The following is a 25,093-nucleotide window of genomic DNA, read 5'->3' on the forward strand; positions in this document are numbered from 1 at the left end:
GTGTCATTCACCGGGAAACACTCGCGTCAAGGCAGCTCAGCCCCGAACTCAATGAGGTTTTAACAGTGGCAGTGTCAAGCCTGCAGCCCCGATTTGAAAAGCTGTGCAGTGCAAAACAGGCTCATTGCAGCCACTAATGCTGGAGTACTGTAAAACTCATGTTCACTTGCCCTGTCCTCCTTTTTTTGGCAAAGATTGCAAAGTGGCACTTTTATTTTCATTTATTATTGAACTTGATGCAAGTTATTAGATTTATTATTGAACTTGATGCAAGTTATAACACTTTTATTTGTTTTATTATTGAACTTGATGCAAGTTATAACACTTTTTTTTAATTTATTATTGAACTTGATGCAAGTTATAACACTTTTATTTGTTTTATTATTGAACTTGATGCAAGTTATAACACTTTTTTTTATTTATTATTGAACTTGATGCAAGTTATAACACTTTTGTTTTATTTATTATTGAACTTGATGCAAGTTATAACACTTTTGTTTTATTTATTACTGAACTTGATGCAAGTTATTTGATTTATTATTGAACTTGATGCAAGTTATAACACTTTTTTTGATTTATTATTCAACTTGATGCAAGTTATAACACTTTTTTTGATTTATTATTCAACTTGATGCAAGTTATTTTATTTGATATTGAACTTGATGCAAGTTATACCACAGCTGCACAGTTATTTTATTTATTATTGAACTTGATTTTATTTTATGTTCTTGAGTTTGAATGTATAAAACTTGATGTTAGATAAATTTGAAAATGTTAAGCTTGGCATTAGCGTTCTGTTGGGGCGCTGGGGGCAGGTGGGGCTTGAAAACTCCCCCTTGTCCAAAGTGGGGGGTGACAAAAAAAGTTTGAGAACCACTGATCTAATGGATGCATAACGTAACCCCAGCCTCTACTGTAGCGTCTATTCTATGCGCCTTATAATGCGGTGCACCTTATATATGAACAAAGTTTTAAAATAGGCCAATCATTGAAGGTGCGCCTTATAATCTGGTGCGCCTTATAGTGCGGAAAATACGGTACTTACAAACAGACACAGTGTGTAGACAGAAAAGGGAGAACGGACGCATTTTGCCTTAAAAACTAACAATAAAGGTGAAGTTATAACACTGAAACACCCTCAGGAAGAAGTGCTTTAAGTCATGGCTAGCTAGCTAGCTAGCGGCTAACGTCAGCAGTGTTTTAGCTACTTCTAAATCACTAATCCTCGCCTCCATGGCGAAAAATTAAGTACGTTTCTTACAAGTATCATCCCTGCAGGACGAGGAATAGCTAAACATGCTTCACTACACACCGTAGCTCACCGGCGTCAAAATGTAAACAAACGCCATGGGTGGATCTACACCTAACATCCACTGTAATGATACAAAGTACAGGCGCGTATCTAGTTGATACTACTATGGATCGATATTTTTTGGCATCACAACATCTTCTTTCGTTTTTTTAAATGTTTTATTAGGTTTATAAACTCAGGAAATATGTCCCTGGACACATGAGTACTTTGAATATGATCCTGTAATGACTTGGTATTGGATTGATGGTATCATCCAAAACTAATGTAAAGTATCCAAACAACAGAAGAATTGGTTATTATTACATTTTAACAGAAGTGTAGATAGAACATGTTAAAAGAGAAAGTAAACAGATATTAACAGTAAATTAAGAAGTAGATTAATAATTCTTTTTCTACCACTTGTCCTTAATAATGTTGTCAAAATAATAGAATGATAAATGACACAATATGTTACTGCATACGCCAGCAGACTAATTAGGAGTCTTTGTTTGCTTACTTAATAATAAAAGACAAGTTGTCTAGGATGTTCACTATTTTATTTCAGGACAAACTTGCAATAAGAAACATATGTTTAATGTACCGTAAAATGTTTTGTTAAAATAAAGCCAATAATGCAATTTTTTGTGGTGCCCTTTAGTTAGAAAAGTATCGAAAAGTATCGAAAAGTACCGAAAAGTACCGAAAAGTATCGAAAAGTATCAAAGTATCGAAATACATTTTAAAGTTAAAGTACCAATGATTGTCACACACACACACTAGGTGTGGCAAAATTATTATCTGCATTTGATTTTTGATACCGGTACCAAAATATTGGTATCGGGACAACACTATAATACAGTAGATACATAGTTAAGCAGATTCAGTGTATTATGCTCACGTTACACATTTTGCACAGCCACTTGTTGCTAGGTAGCAATTGTGGGGCGTCTTCATTTGCCATCCGCACAGACAGAAGCACACGAGGGAAACATTTTGGAGACATTTTTACCTATACTCATTCTTTTTGCAACTGAACCCTACCCTGTATTGTATATAAAACTAATGGGGGGAGTGATATATGGTGAACACAAAATTCGGACACATCATGGCGTGACTCTTTTCCTGAGTCGCTGCTCAAAAAAGGCTAAAAATTTGTCAAAACACGCACTTCTGTGTTGCCTGCGCTATTAGTCTTCTGGTGGGGCAGTTATTAAACCCCATACATTTTTCTTGAATTTTCTCAGATAGCTCAATATGCTGTACTAAGAACATGTTCTGTAAATTTAGGGTTTTTACCTCAATCAGCCTTATAGCCCTTTAGGCTACCTTTTGTGATTAGGTCAAAATACAAGAAAAGAACGACCATGTGTGCTTATTGGAGGACATTTAGACTTTGCACAAGTAAACACGCTGCTTTTATCGGAACCTCATATTGGAACTTTTACATGCAAACTGGTATATTACGATACTTGTTTTTTGCTGATATCAGATTGATATCGCAATCGGATCAGGACAACAATATATGTAAACTAGTAGAGGCAATTCCTGAAGGAATTGCGTGTGAATGCTCCAATGTTGAAGTTGAACTACAATGCTGATGGAATGTAGTATGAATGTAAGAATAGTTTGAATGTGGGAATGGTTTGAATGTTGAAGAATTTGAATTTCCGGGAAAACTGGTATTTGGTTTGGAACTTGGGAAAGTGTTAGTTTGAATTTCCAGGATGATTGGAATGGCTTAATGTTTGAATGGTTTGAAAAGGTTGAAAAATGTGGGAATTGTGCAACTTGGAAAAAATGTCCCATTAATTTCAATGGGAAATTCCTGGAAATTTGGGAATTTGGGGAAAAGTGGGATTTTAAAAAAATAATTAGGAGCAAGAATGTCCTTAATGAGCTGTATTGGTTGGCGTTGGAATTGTTTAAATCGGTCAAGAAATGTTGAAGTGGTAAATGGTATTAAGGAATTTCGGGAAAACTGGGAATTTTTGGAAAATGGTAAAAAACTTGAATGGTCTGAATGAGTTGAAATGGTTGGTGAGGGAATTTTTCAAATCGGTCGAGAAATGTTGAGGTAGTAACATGTTGAATTGAGAAATGGTATTACGGAATTCCTGGAATTTCGGGAAAATTGGGAATTTTTCCAGTTCAAAAAACAAATTTGTTAATTGTCCTGATTAAGAGGAATGTTTTGACGGTGAAACGGTTGAAATGCGTTGAAAAATGTGGAAGGAGTAGTCGCCAGAAAATAGGGTGGAAATAGGGCTTTGAAAAACCAGAAATTCTGGAAAATCCTGGAATTGTTTTTAATTTTGAAAAACGGTAGTTTGAATTTCCAGAATGGTGAAATGTGTTGAACGTGGAAGGGTTTGAATCGGTTGAAAAATGTGGAAATGGGGGAAGTTTGAAAAATGGCCAATTCATTTTGAATGGGAAAAATGTCCCGGAAAAACCTGGAATTACGGGCAAACTGAGAATTTTTGGAATTTGTCAAGGGAAAGCCCGCGATTTTCCAAATAGGCTGAACAGTTTGACGTTGGAACGGTTTGAATCGGGTGAAAAATGTGGAGGGTAGAGCGCGCCAAAATCTGGAGAAGAAGAAGAAGTTGAATAACAAATAGATACATTTGTGTAGAAAAGCATATGTGTGAATGCTTTGGAGCATTCACACAAAAAAGTATACAATGTTGAGGATATTACATCTATGTCAGTGTGTCTTCCAAACATAAAAACAACCTACAGAGGGCGCCACAAACATATTGCTTGTACACAAACTGAGATTGTGGAGGAAAAGGAGAGAGGAGGGGAGTTTTTCCCTTGCATTAAAAAGTTTTGCCGGATCCAAAATGTACTGAAGTGCTCGGGGAAGTTGGCGTATGAGAGATGAGGAGGTTGGGAGTGGGGTGTGGGGTGTGGGGCGGGGGGGTTGATGTGTGTGAGTGGAGCCACAGGGTGCGCCCCACCGCCAGCTACGCCACACTGTCGCCATACCCCGCTACTTCTCCTCATACGCCGGCTTGTTTAGTTTTTTTCCTCTTCTTTTTTAAATAATCAAGCAGTTGGGATGATGAATGATTGAAGAGGTATGGAAGGAAGGAAGCTCAGGATGCCTTCTTCCCCCCTAGGCCTCGGCGGTAAAGACTGACAGGCCCGACAGTGCAGGTTGAGCTCTGGGAATAAACACCATTCCTTTCATTCCCTCACCCTGCTCCTGTTTTTTCCTGACAAGGGGGTGACAACATGGCGACCTGCTAATTTGTCACCGGTGTTGCTTTGGGAGGAGCTTCCTGTCGTCAGGATGGGCAAAGGTGTCAGCCAAGGGGCCTGCGGTGTTATTTTTTTTTTCATACAAACATAATTAAAATGACTGTGTTATTATGAAATAGTGTGTATAAGTGACATATTTTCCAATCTAACCGGTTCATACTCTGTGTACCTAACATTGTGGCCGGTGAATGTAAAGTTTGGATACATTACAAAGCTCTATTTTGCAAACGCTGTGCAATGCTGCCCTCTAGCGGACATTGGCTGTCCGTGCAGCAATTTCTAAGAGAAAATGGTAAATGGGTTATACTTGTAGAGCACTTTTCTACCTTCAAGGTACTCAAAGCGCTTTGACACTATTTCCACATTCAACCATTCACACACTGATGGCGGGAGCTGCCATGCAAGGCCCTCACCACGACCCATCAGGAGCAAGGGTGAAATGTCTTGCTCAAGGACACAACGGACGTGACGTGGTTGGTAGAAGGTGGGGATCGAACCAGGAACCCTCAGGTTGCTGACACGGCCACTCTCCCAACCGCGCCACGCCTTGTAAGAGAAAGAAGACTAGTAATTCATTGACAATTGAGCTGTCCATTATCTTTTCAATGTAAATACTTGAAATAGACTCAAACATCTACAATATAGGTATTATTGACATTTAAGAATCTGGAATTTAAGGAAATGTACAGTACAGGCCAAAATTTTGGACACCTTCTCATTCAATGGGTGTTCTTTATTTTCATGACTATTTACAGTCGCGATCAAAAGTTTACATACACTTGTAAAGAACATAATGTCATGGCTGTCTTGAGTTTCTAGTTATTTCTACAACTCTTATTTTTTTGTGATAGACTGATTGGAGCACATACTTGTTGGTCACAAAAAACATTCATGAAGTTTGGTTCTTTTACGAATTTATTATGGGTCTACTGAAAATGTGACCAAATCTGCTGGGTCAAAAGTATACATACAGCAATGTTAATATTTGGTTACATGTCCCTTGGCAAGTTTCACTGCAATAAGGCACTTTTGGTAGTCATCCACAAGCTTCTGGCAAGCTTCTGCTCAAACAGCTACATTTTTGTTTCATCTGATCATAGAACTTTCCTCCAGAAGGTCTAGTCTTTGTCCATGTGATGTCAGATGAAACACAAATTGAGCTGTTTGGCCACAATACCCAGCAATATGTTTGGAGGAGAAAAGGTGAGGCCTTTAATCCCAGGAACACCATGCCTATGGTGGTGGTAGCATTATGCTCTGGGCCTGTTTTGCTGTCAATGGAACTGGTGCTTTACAGAGAGTAAATGGGACAATGAAAAAGGAGGAATACCTCCAAATTCTTCAGGACAACCTAAAATCATCAGCCCGGAGGTTGGGTCTTATGCACAGTTGGGTGTTCCAACAGGACAATGACCCCAAACACACATCAAAAGTGGTAAAGGAATGGCTAAATCAGGCTACAATCAAGGTTTAAGAATGGCCTTCCCAAAGTCCTGACTTAAACGTGTGGACAATGCTGAAGAAACAAGTCCATGTCAAAAAAACAACAAATTTAGCTGAACTGCACCAATTTTGTCAAGAGGAGTGGTCAGAAATTCAACCAGAAGCTTGCCAGAAACTTGTGGATGGCTACCAAAAGCGCCTTATTGCAGTGAAACTTGCCAAGGGACATGTAACCAAATATCAACATTGCTGTATGTATACTTTTGACCCAGCACATTTGGTCACATGTTCAGTACACCCATAATAAATTCATAAAAGAATCAAACTTCATGAATGTTTTTTGTGACCAACAAGTATGTGCTCCAATCACTCAATCACAAAAAAATAAGAGTTGTAGAAATTACTGGAAACTCAAGACAGCCATGACATTATGTTTTTTACAAGTGTATGTAAACTTTTGATCGCGACTGTACATTGTAGATTGTCACTGAAGGCATCAAAACTATGAATGAACACATGTAGAGTTACATATTTAACAAAAAAAGGTCAAATAACTGAAAACACGTTTTATATTCTAGTTTCTTCAAAATATCCACCCTTTGCTCTGATTACTGTTTTGCACACTCTTGGCATTCTCTCGATGAGCTTCGAGAGGTAGTCACCTGAAAGGGTTTTTGCTTCACAGGTGTCATAGTTTTGATGCTTTCTGTGACAATCTATAATGTAAATAGTCATGAAAATAAAGAAAATGCATTGAAATGAGAAGGTATGTCCAAACTATTGGCTTGCACTGTACATCTTGTTTCATTTATTAACCCTTGTGCTCGCTGACGATTGACTACACTTAATCTTAGGGTACAAAAGCGATCTGCTCATGAAAGTGTCATAAATCAGCAACCTGAGGGTTCCTGGTTCGATCCCCGGCTTCATCCATCCTAGTCACATCTGTTGTGTCCTTGAGCAAGACACTTCACCCTTGCTCCTGATGGGTCGTGGTTAGGGCCTTGCATGGCAGCTCCCACCATTAGTAGTGTGTCAATGGGTGAATGTGGAAATAGTGTCAAAGCACTTTGAGTACCTTGAAGGTAGAAAAGCGCTATACAAGTATAACCCATTTACTGACCATATATCTATTGATATAAAAGGGACAAGCGGTAGAAAATTGATGGATAAAGGTTTTATTATTTATTTATTTTTATATTATTTTATGGCTGTTTTGTCAAAATAAATGTTTTTTACGATGGGGAAAATGCAAAATATGCATTATTTCTAAAAAAAAATACAAATACAAATAAATACAAAAATAGGTTGTCGATTGTAATATTTGAGGATGGTTAATTACAGCCTTGAATAGGGCAATAGTTCATGACAACATTAATTTTGATACAGTGACAAGTAGACATAAAATTGGTGTTTTTACAGTGCCAATTGAGCTAGAATGAGAAAGAAATATATATAACAAACTGTTACATAAAAATATACCTGCCCAAGATCATTTACCCACATATGCGGTCCTCTCCAAGGTTTCTCATAGTCATTCACCGACGTCCCACTGGGGTGAGTTTTTCCTTGCCCGTATGTGGGCTCTGTACCGAGGATGTCGTTGTGGCTTGTTCAGCCCTTTGAGACACTTGTGATTTAGGGCTATATAAATAAACATTGATTGATTGATTGATTTCAGGGGTTTATTGGCAGTTTAACTTATTTACGCTTGACAAAGCTCTGAGAACTACACTCCTGGTTTTTGGCGCTATCTGCTGGTTAAGGGGCGCAATTACACCAAAACAATATCTTTTTTTTTTTCTCTTTTAAAAAGCAAGAATGACATTCCTTTTCTTTTCATTATAAAAGCATAGTACAGTAATATTCCAGGATTACAGTCTGTTAAAAGATTATCAGTTATAATGGGAGTCAATGGGGCCGAAAGAGGTCATAGGAGAAAGTGTGTATACTTTACTTATATCCTTATAAATAAAGTTGGTATGGTATGGTATGGTATTCTAACGGTGTTGCAATCAGAAAGACAATGCAATTTTATTTTTTTTAAAACTTGTGGGGAAACTTCCTGGCGAAATTTTAGACCGCTAACCACAATTATATTGCATGAGAAACACATGTAATAGCCAGTTTTTAGCCCTAGGGGTGCACAAGGGTCTTAAATAAACATATCTCAGGTACGCTTTATTTCTATTTCTGTATAGCTTTTTTTTTAACATGTCCTAATGCTGCTAGAAATTAAAGGACTACTGAAATGATTTTTTTTTATTTAAACGGGGATAGCAGATCCATTCTATGTGTCATACTTGATCATTTCGCGATATTGCCATATTTTTGCTGAAAGGATTTAGTAGAGAACATCGACGATAAAGTTCGCAACTTTTGGTCGCTGATAAAAAAAGCCTTGCCTGTACCGGAAGTAGCGTGACGTCGCAGGTTGAAGGGCTCTTCACATTTTCCAATTGTTTACACCAGCAGCGAGAGCGATTCGGACCGAGAAAGCGACGATTACCCCATTAATTTGAGCCAGGATGAAAGATTCGTGGATGAGGAACGTGAGAGTGAAGGACTAGAGTGCAGTGCAGGACGTATCTTTGTTCGCTCTGACCGTAACTTAGGTAAAAGGGCTCATTGGATTCCACACTTTTTCCTTTTTCTATTGTGGATCACGGATTCGTATTTTAAACCACCTCGGATACTATATCCTCTTGAAAATGAGAGTCGAGAACGCGAAATGGACATTCACAGTGACTTTTATCTCCACAACAATACATCGGTGAAGCACTTTAGCTACGGAGCTAACGTGATAGCATCGTGCTTAAATGTAGATAGAAACAAAAGAAATAAGCCCCTGACTGGAAGGATAGACAGCAGATCAACAATACTACTATCAGGAGACACCGAACCAAACACTGGACCTGTAACTACACGGTTAATGCTGTCCCGCCTGTCGAAGCCTAGCAATGCTGTTGCTAACGACGCCATTGTAGCTAACTTAGCTACGGGACCTCGTCAGAGCTTTGATAAAAACATTAGCGCTCCACCTACACCAGCCCTCATCTGCTCATCAACACCCGTGCTCACCTGCGTTCCAGCGATCGACGGTGCAACAAAGGACTTCACCCGATCTTCGATGCGGTCGGCGGCTAGCGTCAGATAGCGCGTCTGCTATCCTCAAAGTCCTCCTGGTTGTGTTGCTGCAGCCAGCCACTAATACACCGATCCCACCTACAGCTTTCTTCTTTGCAGTCTTCATTGTTCATTAAACAAATTGCAAAAGATTCACCAACACAGATGTCCAGAATACTGTGGAATTTTGCGATGAAAACAGAGCTGTTTGTATTGAGATACAATGTGTCCGAATACTTCCGTTTCAACCATTGACGTCACGCGCAAAACGTCATCATACATAGACGTTTTCAACCGGAAGTTTCGCGGGAAATTTAAAATTGCACTTTATAAGTTAACCCGGCCGTATTGGCATGTGTTGCAATGTTAAGATTTCATCATTGATATATAAACTATCAGACTGCGTGGTCGGTAGTAGTGGGTTTCAGTAGGCCTTTAAAGTGTACTTCTAAACCAAGTTTCATTGTATATTGTGTGCAATGACAAAACCATCTGATCTAATCTAAATGAAACAAGTTAACAGCAATTCATTAATCATTAAATATTTTAGATATGCTCATAATTCTGACTCATTTGTTCCGCATTATTTCTATAAAGGGGCATGCTTCTGCTTATTTCAGGGACGTTACACAAAATGACGAAAATGGAGGAATTGTGACCAGGTTATAGGTCTTCAGTTCCCCAAAAACAAAAAAAAGTATTTTTCCTGTTGCCTCCTTGATTCAGTTTCTATACACAATTATTTCATCGGAAAACATAGTTTCTGGCGGCGATTTTTTTTAAGGAAAAAGTTATATATTATCGTACCCGGCTGTTTACAAGACTTATGATTGGCATACAAATGAAAGCTGGCATAACCAACCCGATCATACTTCAACGTCACAGAACATGTGTACATTTGAAACATACCGTATTTTCCGGACTATAAGTCACACTTAAAATCCTTTTTTTTTCCTCAAAAGTCGACAGTGCGCCTTATAACCCGGTGCGCCTAATGTACGGAATAATTGTGGTTTTGCTTACTGACCTCAAAGCTATTTTATTTGGTACATGGTGAAATGATAAGTGTGAACAGTGGATGGCAGTCAAACATAAGAGATACGTGTAGACTGCAATAGAATGGCAGTCACACACAATACATATGTGTAGACTGCAATATGAATCTAGTAAACAACACCAACATTTTTTATGTTCCATTATAAATATAGAACATTACACACGGCGCTCAAAAATCTATCAAAATGTTTCAGTACGACTTTGGTAAGCTATGAAGCCACACCGCTTGATGGATCGTACTGCTCTTCAACATACGAGTATTATTATGGTGTGTGTATAAAGTAAGACATATTATCTGGTGTTTTGTTTCGCAATATTATGCAATGGCAACTTTTCTTACCTTCTGGTACCTGCTGATCTGTATTTGGGATCTGCATAATTCCTGAAAAATTGCACATGCCCGCATTTGTTTTCTTGTTATGGGATATTGATCCTCCGCTGTTGTCATTTCTAATATAAAGTAGTGTAAATTTCTTACCTATATCTGCCATGAAAGCACTAAAACATACATACCGGTGTAGTGAGTATACATTATTCACCAAAGGAACTTCAGTTATTAGAGAGTTCCGGTCGGACAGTTTTTCACGGGACACGTTTCCGGCGGATGAGGAGATGCTGCTCCGTTATTGATTTAAAGGGCTACTGAAACCCACTACTACCGACCACGCAGTCTGATAGTTTATATATCAATGATGAAATCTTAACATTGCAACACATGCCAATACGGCCGGGTTAACTTATAAAGTGCAATTTTAAATTTCCCGCTAAACTTCCGGTTGAAAATTCCTTTGGAGGATGACGTATGCGTGTGACGTAGCCAGTGAAACAGAGGTATGTCTTCCCCATTGAAGCCAATACGAAATAGCTCTGTTTTCATCTCATTATTCCACAGTATTCTGGACATCTGTGTTGGTGAATCTGTTGCAATTTGTTCATTGCATTATGGAGAAAGAAGCTGAGCATGCAAAGAAGAAAGTTGTCGGTGCGAAGCGGAGTATTTTGCGAGGAAAGTCAGCAACACAACACAGTCTGTGTTTCATTGTTTACATTCCCGAAAGATGCAGTCAAGATCGAAGAACTCTGTCCGAGACTCTTACCAGGAGGACTTTGATTTGGATACACAGACGCAGACGCGATACCGTGAGTACGCAGCTGCGCTTCCAAACATTTGATCGCTTGCCCGTACGTGCGTGTCACGTACGTAACTTTGGTTAAATATATAAGCTTTATGAACCTTGGGTTAGGTGAACGGTCCTTTGGGCTGAGTGAGTGTGTGTGTTGTGCAGGTGTTTGAATTGTATTGGCGGGTTATATGGACGGGATCCCGTCCATATAACCCGCTCGAGCTATAACTAGCTCGAGCTAGTAGCTAGGAGCTAGCATAACAAACACCTAGGTGTTTTTATGCTGGATTAATTTGTGGCATATTAAATATAAGCCTGGTTGTGTTGTGGCTAATAGAGTATATATATGTCTTGTGTTTATTTACTGTTGTAGTCATTCCCAGCTGAATATCAGGTCCCACCCGCCTCTCACAGCATCTTCCCTATCTGAATCGCTTCCACTCCCCACTAGTCCATCACTTGCACTTTCCTCATCCACAAATATTTCATCCTCGCTCAAATTAATGGGGAAATCGTCGCTTTCTCGGTCCGAATCTCACTTCTGGCGGCCATCATTGTAAACAATAGGGAACTTTGCGGATATGTTCACCCGACTACGTCACGCTACACCTTTTTTTTATCAGATACCAAAAGTTGCGATCTTTATCGTCGTTATTCTATACTAAATCCTTTCAGCAAAAATATGGCAATATCGCGAAATGATCAAGTATGACACATAGAATAGATCTGCTATCCCCGTTTAAATAAAAAAAATCATTTCAGTAGGCCTTTAAGTGAAGTCTGAATGTCATTAAAACAGTTAGCTCCATCTTTTGACACTTCTTCCACTCCCGTCCTTGCACGCTACACCGCTACAACAAAGATGACGGGGAGAAGACGCTGTCGAAGGTGAGCCACGTAAATAAGACCGCTCACAAAACGGTGCATCCTGAAGCGACTGTCAGAAAGCGGCTTGAAGATGATCTGTAAAACATAATCTATGCAACATTTTGACCAAAGAACTACCATTACAGGTTATGTAGACCACAAGGCAGTGTTTTCCATTTAGAAAAAAATAATAATAATATGACTCCTTTAATGCGCCCTATAATCCGGTGCGTCTTATATATGAAAAAATATCGAAAATAGAGCATTCATCTGCAGTGCGCTTTATAATCCGTTGCACCCTATGGTTCAGAAAATACGGGAAACAAAAGTCTGGAAAGTTGGAAATGTACAAACGTGCCCCTTTAAATAAATTGTACTTGCTTTCGCCTCATTCAAAAATGTAAATATTTGTTTACTATGGCAATAAAATAGTTTTGTTAAAATGAGAACTTTAAAGACATCCTCCCTCACTCTGAATGGCACCCTGTAACATAACACAAATGTTACAACGCTATAAAAAACATTTACAAGTAAATTTACGGTTTATGTGATGAGATTCCTTAGATATCTTCAGAAGTTATTGTCTCCAATTGTGTTCTAATGCCAAGCAATCATTTGCAAGTATTACTTTAACCAAAAAGGACATGTGTCATTAAGACAACAGAATTACGGGCAAGTGTATTGGCTAATTTTCTTTTCTTCTTTCTGTTAAATGAGTGATGTATCCACAGGTGATAATAAGCAAAATCCCATGCATGATTCAGTAGATCAATTACTAGAAGAGCCTATAAAGTCATTAGAGCAGCCTCAGCAACATTAATTCACCTTTTAATTACGGCCTATGCATACAATAATATTAATGAGCTTTAATTTGTTAGTCACGGCCCAATTAGAGTGAAGAAGAGAGTTGTCCCCATAATAATGAAACTAATTCGCCTGATTTCCCTTGACAAAAGGTCTCCAGATTAACCCACACCGCTTTCCGGAGATCCAGTAGAGGTAGAAAGATGATGATGAAGAAATAATGAGGAAATATAAATAATCTGATCCATACTTCAGATGTGATCTTCAGTTTTTAACAAGCTATGGCAAAAACATTAGTCAATGATCCTCTGTTTGACAAAAATGATCAGCTGTTTTAAGGATGGTTTTTGTTTTGTTTTTTTTTGTCATAAAAAAATACAATCATGTGTGCTTACGGACTGTATCCCTGCAGACTGTATTGATCCATATTGATACATAATGTAGGAACCAGAAATATTAAAGGCCTACTGAAAGCCACTACTACCGACCACGCAGTCTGATAGTTTATATATCAATGATGAAATCTTAACATTGCAACACATGCCAATACGGCCGGGTTAACTTATAAAGTGACATTTAAAATTTCCCGGGAAATATCCGGCTGAAACGTCGCGGTATGATGACGTATGCGCGTGACGAAATCAGAGTAACGGAAGTTATGGTACCCCGTAGAATCCTATACAAAAAGCTCTGTTTTCATTTCATAATTCCACAGTATTCTGGACATCTTTTGCAATTTTTTTAATGAACAATGAAGGCTGCAAAGAAGACAGTTGTAGGTGGGATCGGTGTATTAGCAGCGGACTACAGCAACACAACCAGGAGGACTTTGTTGGAGCGCTAGCTGCGCTAGCCGCGCTATTCGCGCTAGCCGCGCTAGCCGCCGACCTCACCTTGACTTCCTACGTCTCCGGGCCGCCAAACGCATCGGGTGAAGTCCTTCGTCCTTCTGCCGATCGCTGGAACGCAGGTGAGCACGGGTGTTGATGAGCAAATGAGGGCTGGCTGGCGTAGGTGGAGAGCTAATGTTTTTAGCATAGGTCTGTGCGGTCCGGTTGCTAAGTTAGCTTCAATGGCGTCGTTAGCACAGCATTGTTAACCTTCGCCAGCCTGGAAAGCATTAACCGTGTATTTACATGTCCACGGTTTAATAGTATTGTTGATTTTCTATCTATCCTTCCAGTCAGGGGTTTATTTCTTCTGTTTCTATATGCAGTTAAAGCAAGATGCTATCAGGTTAGCTCGTAGCTAAAGCATTTCGCCGATGTATTGTCGTGGAGATAAAAGGCACTGAATGTGCATTTCGCGTTCTCGACTCTCATTTTCAAGAGGATATAGTATCCGAGGTGGTTTAAAATACAAATCCGTGATCCAAAATAGAAAAAGGAGAATGTGGAATCCAATGAGCCAGCTTGTACCTAAGTTACGGTCAGAGCGAAAAAAGATACGTCCATCACTGCCTCTCAAGTCCTTCACTGTAACGTTCCTCATCTACGAATCTTTCATCCTCGCTCAAATTAATGGGGTAATCATCACTTTCTCGGTCCGAATCTCTCTCGCTCCATTGTAAACAATGGGGAATTGTGAGGAATCCTAGCTCCTGTGACGTCACGCTACTTCCGGTACAGGCAAGGCTTTTTTTATCAGCGAGCAAAAGTTGCGAACTTTATCGTCGATTTTCTCTACTAAATCCTTTCAGCAAAAATATGGCAATATCGCGAAATGATCAAGTATGACACATAGAATGGATCTGCTATTCCCGTTTAAATTAAAAAAAAATCATTTCAGTAGGCCTTTAATAACAGAAAGAAACAACCCTTTTGTGCGAATGAGTGTGAATGACTGTAAATGGGGGAGGGAGGTTTTTTGGGTTGGTGCACTAATTGTAAGTGTATCTTGTGTTTTTTATGTTGAATTAATAAATATTTTATTTATTTGTTTTATTTATTTATTCATTTATTTATTTATTTTTTTCAATTTCTTGTGCGGCCCGGTACCAATTGATCCGCGGACCGGTGCCGGGCCGCGGCCCGGTGGTTGAGGACCACTGCTCTAAGGGATTCATTAACCTACTTCAGTGATTCTCAAACGGTGGTACGTGTACCACAAGTGCTATGCGAGCTCCATCTAGTGGTACACCAAAGAATCACTTGATTAAAATACAGTGTTTTATTTCCCTATATTCAAACACAGTGTTACTGTTTAAATTGTGTGTAATGTTACAGTGGCCAAAAATATATCTGTTGAATAAAACATCTGCTTTGATTTTAATGAATTCTTACTACACTACTGTATTTTAATGTTGGCCATTATAGTGGTACTTGGACAGCCGAGCTTTTTCTGAGGTCGTACTTGGTAAAAAAAAGTTTGAGAACCACTGACCTGGTTTATTAATACTATTTAGCAAGGGGCTTGCAGTGAAACTTTGCGCCATTCACACTTAACAAAACACATCCATTATGTGCGTAAGTTTCCGAAATAAAACTGTTCTTATGTACATACAGTATATGGAGAATATGAAAAGTAGATACATCAATAAACAGGCTTTTTACATCGCATTTTAAGTTCATAAAGTGGTCACTTTGTTTTAACAATTGGTTTTCCTTTATGATAGACCCTATGTGTCAAAGTCAAATTATCTATGGCCCCTGGGATGATATTTGATTAGTATTAAAACCGGCCCGCAGGCCACAGTCGCCTGCTGCTGTTTTGCACGCACCAATACTCCATCGGTGTTGGCGCTAGGAATTTTCAAAATGGGATCCCAGGGACCCCATCAAGTCATAAAAATGGGGTGCCACAGTAAATTTTTGGGGTCCCACTTTTTTGTAACCGTTTTGAAAACAAATGATAAATGTATGCATTATCCTGTTATATCTCACATTCTATATTGTGTTTTGGAAAAAGGTTGTTATAAATGTTACTTAATTCATTAAAAAAATAATCCAAAAGAAAACACATTTTTATGCATATGTAAATTTAGTCCGTTATAATCATTCATTCACTTTCTTCTTTCCTTAATGGATCTAAACTTTACCCCTGCCGGTATTTTTTTTATGTTTTTATTGTAATATTTTCAGAATGTGTTTGTTTTATTTCTGGCCAAAGTAAGACGAAGAAAAAAATCTGAAGTTGTCTTTATTTTTTAGTTTTAATGCCATGATTTTAATAGTCAGGCTCGCATGTGCACAGATTTTCCTTCATGCGGCCCCTGAGCTAAAATGAGTTTGACACCCCTGTGGTAGACTATCTGCATAACTCTGTCATAACCTTTTACAAAAACCATATTGGAATGTTTAACAAAGATGAGAAAAGTGCATGTATGGAAAATTTTTGCTCTGCTTTCACTTAACTTACTGCTACGAACACGCTTGTTTGCCCCCCGAGCGCTTGAGGCCGAGTCAACAGCAACCAAGCGTGATGCCGCATGCAACTCAGAAATGGGAAATATTGATGGCAAATTCAAACAAATTAGGATTCCAGGATAAGATTGTATCGAAAACTGAAGTTCCATCGTATTTTTTCTAAGTTGATATTGAAAGCAATAAAAAAAACAGGACAATTTCTTCGAAGGTAAAATACAAAGGTGGTAGTTATCATGAAGAGTCACAATACCTGTGGCGTCGTGACCCTGAAGGTTGCGCCCGTGGTGGGAGTGGCAGGTCGCGGCGAGATGCTATTCTGGGTCTGACCCTGGGCCTGGGCCTGGGCCTGAGCCTGAGCCTGGGCTTGAGCTTGAGCCAAGGCCTGCTGAGGGATCAACACCAGCTGGCCTAACTCGGTCCGGACCAACACCATGCCTGAGGAAGCATGGGGACATTAGTTTTAAAGACACAGCGGGATGGGAAACAGCAGCACATACCAAATTAGGGGGAATAAACTACATTAATGAGCTTTTTCAAGCAGGCTACTGAAAAAAGAAATCCCAGACCAACGGGTACAAAATAGTTTAGTTCAACAATATGACAGCAGGTACTTAAAATATGATTTGAAAGTAAAAATGTAATCAAAATGTGCCCATAACTTTTTGAGCTATCAATACTGTAATGAAAGCAACGGAGTGAAGCTTTGTGTCAGTCAGCCGTTGTCTTTGTCTCTGTGGGTGGAGGCGTGGACGCTATCATATACAGCGCTTATAAAATGTATCGTAGTAGAAATTATCCGCCCCAAAATGTAATCACTTGTTCCTTCTTTCATTTTATACCTTTTCTAAAAGTTTAATAAAAATCTGCTCATAACTTTTTGAGCAGTCTATAAGTGCAATGAAAGAAACTGTCTCCACAAAGTCGCTGATATACTCAAGCAAGGAAGAGTAAGGGAAAGTTAATATCGGAGAAATGATCCGATTAGCTTCAAATATCTAATACAGACCTAGGCAAAATATTGCCCACGGGCCGTGTCACGCCAAATTTCTTCCCCCCTACAAAAACCTGCCCCCATTTACTTTCGGGGTCACGTTTCCTCTTACGTCATCCCATAGCTTGTGCTTGTAATTTTTTTTTTTTTTTTTTTTTTTTTTTTTTTAATTATAATATAGCGTTAACAAAACGTCTGTATTAATCGGACAAATTAACTTGAGGATATTCCTGACTCAATGCACATTTGACTCGTGGACATATGCGGAAATGAATAACAGTGTACAATAAGTTAATTCATTATCAATCAACATTATCAAACTTTATTAAAACTAAATTTATTCGTTAAATTCAGTTTTTTTTAGTTCTCTGTGTAAGTGAACTAAATTAAAATGACTTCCAGCGACGGGCAGTCAAAGCCGAAGTGCTATCGATCGCTGTCAATGACGTAAGAGGAAACATGACATGACCACGGAAGTAAATGGGGGGTGAAGGTTTTTGTAGGGAGGAAGAAATTTGGCGTGACAGCCGCATACGGCCTGTTAAGATTTTCAATCTGGTCCGCCGGACATTTCCAATTAATTTTTATTCATTTTAAACATCGAAACTGTAGCCGTCCTTATGAAATACAGTGCTGTTTTCAAACTATTGTAAGTCTTGAACTATAGAAAGTATTTCAATAGTTGGTTTTGATTGATATATGAGTTATTACGGAAAGCAGCTCAGGCAAGGCACCAAGCAAAGGTTGGTTAAAGAGCGGCCAGCCCGAGATATGCGTGTCAGGGACAGATGCTAAAGCAGATTTTTACAAACAAGTTCTGCAGAAAAGTGATATTAAATCAGAGTGCAGGTGTTTTTTGACCCTTTCTGTTCATATTTCACTGTGTTTGTTGCATTTTGTTTGCGTTTTGCTTGATTGTAAAAAAAGTCGATTAAGGAGGTGGCCTGGGAAGTAAAAGAGGAGCAACGTTCAAATGTTTTTAATATTCAGTGTTTTCTCGTTCATAGTTAATACTGTAATTCTTTATTTTTACGTACATTCTTGGGGTCTCATTCAGTAAAAAAACTATAAAATTCTATACTGTTTTATGAGATTGTCTGTCATAAGGTTTTTAATATTCTATAAGATATTATTGTGAGTTTTTGTATTAGTGTTCCTGAAAAAAGGGACGCACACATACTGTACAACAGATTTTTACAGCTAATTATACATATACACTACCGTTCAAAAGTTTGGGGTCACCCAAACAATTTTGTGGAATAGCCTTCATTTCTAAGAACAAGAATAGACTGTCGAGTTTCAGATGAAAGTTCTCTTTTTCTGGCCATTTTGAGCGTTTAATTGACCCCACAAATGTGATGCTCCAGAAACTCAATCTGCTCAAAGGAAGGTCAGTTTTGTAGCTTCTGTAACGAGCTAAACTGTTTTCAGATGTGTGAACATGATTGCACAAGGGTTTTCTAATCATCAATTAGCCTTCTGAGCCAATGAGCAAACACATTGTACCATTAGAACACTGGAGTGATAGTTGCTGGAAATGGGCCTCTATACACCTATGTAGATATTGCATATTGCACCAAAAACCACATATTTGCAGCTAGAATAGTCATTTACCACATTAGCAATGTATAGCGTGTATTTCTTTAAAGTTAAGACTAGTTTAAAGTTATCTTCATTGAAAAGTACAGTGCTTTTCCTTAAAAAATAAGGACATTTCAATGTGACCCCAAACTTTTGAACGGTAGTGTATACAGGTATATATACAGTACAGGCCAAAAGTTTGGACACACCTTCTCATTCAATGTGTTTTCTTTATTTTCATGACTATTTACATTGTAGATTGTCACTGAAGGCATAAACACTATAAATGAACACATGTGGAGTTATGTACTTAACAAAAAAGGTGAAATAACTGAAAACATGTTTTATATTCTAGTTTCTTCAAAATAGCCACCATTTGCTCTGATTACTGCTTTACACACTCTTGGCATTCTCTCGATGAGCTTCAAGATGTACTCACCTGAAATGGTTTTCACTTCACTGGTGTCATAGTTTTGATGCCTTCAGTGACAATCTACAATGTAAATAGTAATGAAAATTAAGAAAACACACTGAAATTGCAGTTTCACTGCAATAAGGCGCTTTTGGTAGCCATCCACAAGCGTCTGGCAAGCTTCTGGTTGAATTTTTGACCACTCCTCTTGACAAAATTGGTGCAGTTCAGCTAAATGTGTTGGTTTTCTGACATGGACTTGTTTCTTCAGCATTGTCCACACGTTTAAGTCAGGAGTTTGGGAAGGCCATTCTAAAACCTTAATTCTAGCCTGATTTTTTTTGTCATTCCTTTACCACTTTTGACATGTGTTTGGAGTCATTGTCTTGTTGGAACACTCAACTGCGCCCAAAACCAAACCTGCGGGCTGATGATTTTATGTTGTCCTGAATAATTTGGAGCTAAACCTCCTTTTTCATTGTCCCATTTAAAGCACCAGTTCCATTGGCAGCAAAACAGGCCCAGGGAATAATACTACCACCACCATGCTTGACGGTAGGGATGGTGTTCCTGGGATTAAAGGCCTCACCTTTTCTCCTCCAAACATATTGCTGGGTATTGTGGTCAAACAGCTCAATTTTTGTTTCATCCGACCACAGAGCTTTCCTCCAGAAGGTCTTATCTTTGTCCATGTAATTGCAAGGACATGTAACCAAATATTAACATTGCTGTATGTATACTTTTGACCCAGCGGATTTGGTCACATTTTCAGTAGACCCATAATGAATTCATAAAAGAACCAAACATTATGAACGTTTTTTTTGTGACAAACAAGTATGTGCTCCAATCAGTCTATCACAAAAAAAAAAAGCTTTGTAGAAATAATTGGAAACTCAAGACAGCCATGACATTATGTTCTTTACAAGTTTATGTAAACTTTTGACCACAGCTGTATAGATATATATATATATATCTATATATATATATATAGATATATATATATACATACATACATACATACATCGTACATCTCAGCCAAACTTCAGTCTACAAGAAGCATTACTGGTGCCAAGATACTTAATGGGTCGTAAACTGAGCTCACGATGGATAGGACATTTCTCCTGGTGGGTGCTTTATTTGGCATAATGATCTTGAATCTGAAGCTGCCTGACTGGATACACCAGTGAACACCCAATGCTATTTCCATTCAAAGTGCATCCCTATCAAGGTCGAGGTCCTAAACCTCAGTAGATTGCTAAATCCACCTTTTCCAAACAGCTCTCAGAGTGTGGTACAATGATACGCCCTTTTCTTCTGACTAGACTGATTTAAGAAAGTTGTCAACATAGGCTTGGCTGTTTAATTGATCCTTGCTATCCTCTGCACATTTGCGCAGAGCAACGCTGGCGCAACTTGGAGATGATGTAGCACCAAACAAGTGAACTATCATTTTGTATTACACCAACTCATGACTGATAGTGCCCGATTGCCGTCGGAGCAGGTTATTGGGACCGAAACCAAATTGGAAACGGAGAAGGTTAGAATCTTTATATGGCACCCACACCTGCTGGAAAATAGCCTCAATGTCTGCCATTACTGTCACTGTTTCCTGCCGGAACCTGTGATTACACCAAGGAAGGTGCCGGTGAGCAATCGGTTATTTAAAGTAACATTGCGCCGCAATCAAAGATCACTCTGAATTTCGTCTTTTTTTGATTGAAAAACTCGATGATGTGGAAGATACCAAACTCGGCCATCCTCAAGGCTAAATTCGTTGATGGGTACTTTCACAGTATAGCCCTTTTCGATAATGCCACTCATAAACGTTGGGTACTCGGCTTAAAATTCTGATTTAAGTTCAGAGACCACAGCTTGGCTACTTTTTGATTATTTGGGAACTTGATGTTCTTGTTCCTCAGTGGCAATGCAATGTTGTAATGCCCATCCACAAGTCTTACTGATTGTGAGGCCATGTCAAGGAATTGATGATCCTCCATAGACATTTCCTGTCGGTCACCTCACTGGCGCTCTGGGAAGTTGCTCCAAATCTGCGAATTCCAGAGTTCATCTAATCTGGTAACTGATATGCAATTTGCTGAGATTTGTGTCCGTCCATGTGTTGTACTGTGACTGATACCTTCTGTGAGAGGTGCATTGATTGGCCAGCACCAAGGCAACAAAAGTGATACAATTCGTATCAAAGGGTATATTAAAAGCCTATTACATGTTTTAATCAATTTTCACTAAAAATCATAAATTAACTAGCTACAATATACAACTATAGCCTACTACTGTACAGTACATTTATTTACTATGTGAGTTTTACAAAAATAAATGTAAAGTAATTTGAGAGAATAATGAGTGTGACATGTAGTTTGAATACACTTGTTGCATTTTGGATGTATTGTCTGGTTATTAGCAGGCGCATGAGCGCTGTCCATTGCTGTATCTGTCACCTTTGCACGTGAACATTTTTTCCATTGTTGTTTGTGTCAGGCTCAACTATTTATTGAATTGTCTTTATATTTCATTTTCCTTTATTTGACCAGGTAAAAACTCATTGAGATTAAAATCTCTTTTGCAAGAGTGACCTGGCCAAAAGGGCAGCAGAAACAGGTTTCATAAATACATAGAACAACAAAAAACATAACATAAACATAAAAACACGCAATAGGTAAAAGGACCTTTTGGTTAGAGTGTCCGCCCTGAGATCGGTAGGTCGTGAGTTCAAATCCCGGCCGAGTCATACCAAAGACTATAAAAATGGGACCCATTACCTCGCTGCTTGGCACTCAGCATCAAGGGTTGGAATTGGGGGTTAAATCACCAAAATGATTCCCGAGCGCGGCCACCGCTGCTGCTCACTGCTCCCCTCACCTCCCAGGGGGTGGAACAAGGGGATGGGTCAAATGCAGAGAGTAATTTCACCACACAGAGTGTGTGTGTGTAACTATCAGTGGTACTTTTTTTGAATAAAATGTTTCAATAAAAACACATTTAATAAGTACAGTGCCCAATAGAAACAGCTTCCCGATCCTTTAAAATGGCTGTCAAATTCAGTTAAAATTGAGAACTAAATGTCATGAAAATCAATTATTTTCTTAGCCCACCCACGAGTCGGTCAAGCCATCTCTTAGCCCCGGGAGAAAAAAAAATTGGAGCAGTCTCTTTATTCCGCCCATAAAGCCCTCTGAAAAATTATACTCCATTTATATCTTGTCACCTGACAATTAACAAAGTATTAGCAATATTGTTATTATAAGCTCTAACGCAGACAAACTTGTTTAGTGCCGCTGTGATTAAAGAAAGCTGGCGAGCTTATGCAGCTATTGACATAGTGAGCTGCTGCTTGCTGCTGTTGCATCGCCTCTGAGCTGGTAAAGGTAAATTCTAGATTATAAATCATGTCTCTCGCCCACATATTAGAAAGTTGTGGCCATAAACTGAGAAGTTGGTCAATGATATTCAACTTAAACCCGGAGATGGCTAGAAATACACAAAAAGACACTCCTTTGTGGCAACTTTTTTTTTTAACCTGAGTGAGTAATTCTTCATCTAAGCGGGAATATAAGAACATTGACATTGTACAGTAAGTGATTGTTTTGTTATGTTCATGTTTTGTAGGGCTGTGAATCTTTGGGCACCAAACAATTTGATTTGATTCTTAGGGGTAACGATTCAATTTAGAATTGATTCTTGATTTAAACCAATTCTCAATTCAAAATCAATACTTTTTTAATAACATTGGTGCCAGTTACAGCAATGCAGGCCTTTGATAGAAAATAATGGTCATACTTATTCAGTCTTTTACCTAGATACGAACTCGGACACAATTTTCCTAAATGGGCTAAAATCTTACATAGGAATCCAATGGCAAGTGTGTTAATGCATAACCTGATTTCAAAGCCAATATCTTTGGAAAGATCGACACGCCAGCAGTGCCCCCATCACCGTTGTTGTTTATACTTGTCATAGAGCAGGGGTGTCCAAAGTGCAACCCGGGGGCCATTTGCGGCCCGCAGCTAATTGTTTACCGGCCCGCCACACATTCTGAAAATGCTATTGCAAAAATTATTTTAAAAAAACATTTAAAAAAGTAGAATGAGGTGAAATCTAACTAGAAAAAGTTGCATTGTTGACACAAAACTGCCATGCAGGCTGTTTTTTTTCTCTTTTGTCTATCTTTATTTTTCTTTTTTTGCCATTGCTAAAAAAAAATAAAAAACAATGTTATAATGAATTATTGACCTATTCGAGGCTCCAATTATTTCAAATATTTCACTTTAAAAATGTTTTATGTGGAAAATATTGCATATATTGTGTGGTTGCCATACAAAAACATCAACGTTTTCTTTGACAAAATAGCATAAAACAAACAAAACAATAGTTATAAATGATAAATGGGTTATACTTGTATAGCGCTTTTCTACCTTCAAGGTACTCAAAGCGCGTTGAGAGTATTTCCACATTCACCCATTCACACACACATTCACACACTGATGGCGGGAGCTGCCATGCAAGGCGCTAACCAGCAGCCATCAGGAGCAAGGGTGAAGTGTCTTGCCCAAGGACACAACGGTTCAAACGTAAAATTGACAGATATATCTGAAGTTGATCTCGTAACTTAAGTGTTGAAAGTTTAAAAAAAACGAATACAAATGTATCACTTTGAGTGGGGCACCTTTTGTATCCTAAATATATTTAATGGGATTTTATTTTTATTTTCACTGTGATTACTCAAAAATAACAATTAATTAATATCAATGGTGTCTTGCATTATTGATGTTTTTAAGGCTCTAATTACTTCACATCAAACATTGCTTTCTGAATGTTTTGGGCAGTGGGGGAAATACTGCTTATTTCAGTTTTATTATAAAAAACAAAGTTGTCTTGACAGAAAAGGCATAAAACCTTTTTGGTTTTTTAAATTTTATATCAACCTAAAGTTGATATACCAGGGATCCTCAACAGGCGGACCGCGGTCCATGTCCGGACCCAGCGACGTGTCCGTCTGGACCCAGCACGAATTACAGTAAAAAAAATAAAATTAAAAAAAATTTAATTTTTTTAAAAATTATAATTATTATAAAAAACTATAATAATTGTATTTATCTTAGAGGTATCGCTAGCGCAAGTCAATATTATTTGTTGTTTTTAGTCAAATATCAAATATCTCCGTTTCGTTTACACTTCTCCGTGTCTCTCTCTTTCTCTCAGAGAGAGAAAGAGAGAGAGACGGGGTGAGAGCGAGAGAACGCCACTCTGATTGGCTGCGGAATCAGCCAATCAGAGTATGGGTTGTCATCTCTATCAAAACGACGCGCTGATAGGCTGTTACCACCTGGGTCACACAGCGCTCATGCCACATGCATGGAACCTTTCGCTGCAGACACACAGTTGTCTAGTATCGCTACTTCGCTAACTGTTCACTCGTCAGTCACTGAATGTGAATCAAATCACAATGGCATGCTCCAAGTTGGCCCAGGCTGGTAAAAGAAAGGTGGACAGGGAAAACCGACGTTTCAAGGAAGAATGGACAGAGCAATATGTTTTCATCCTACCTACTGCAAGTACCAGACCAATGTGTCTAATATGCAACAGTACTGTTGCGCTGGTGAAAAGTGAAAATCTGAAACGTCACTATCTGAAAGAGCACCGCGAATTTGAAGAGACATTTCCTCATGATTCAGAGCTAAGAAAAAAAGAAATCACGAGGCTGAAAAAGTCATATGAAACATCAAGCAAGATTTTTGTTAAATCTATGAC

General features: G+C 38.6%; 1 protein-coding gene across 1 annotated transcript in view; it reads right to left on the reverse strand.

Moving 5' to 3' along the window:
* LOC133631290 (transcription initiation factor TFIID subunit 4) overlaps positions 1–25,093 on the reverse strand; it is a 300,647-nt gene that overhangs the window by 261,672 nt on the left and 13,882 nt on the right. The window contains exon 2 of the mRNA XM_062023471.1: positions 16,594–16,778. Coding sequence (XP_061879455.1) covers positions 16,594–16,778 — 185 coding nt within the window. The remainder of the gene's footprint in view (positions 1–16,593; positions 16,779–25,093) is intronic.

This window comes from Entelurus aequoreus, linkage group LG02 (assembly GCF_033978785.1).
Source record: "Entelurus aequoreus isolate RoL-2023_Sb linkage group LG02, RoL_Eaeq_v1.1, whole genome shotgun sequence".
Taxonomy (NCBI): Eukaryota; Metazoa; Chordata; class Actinopteri; order Syngnathiformes; family Syngnathidae; genus Entelurus; species Entelurus aequoreus.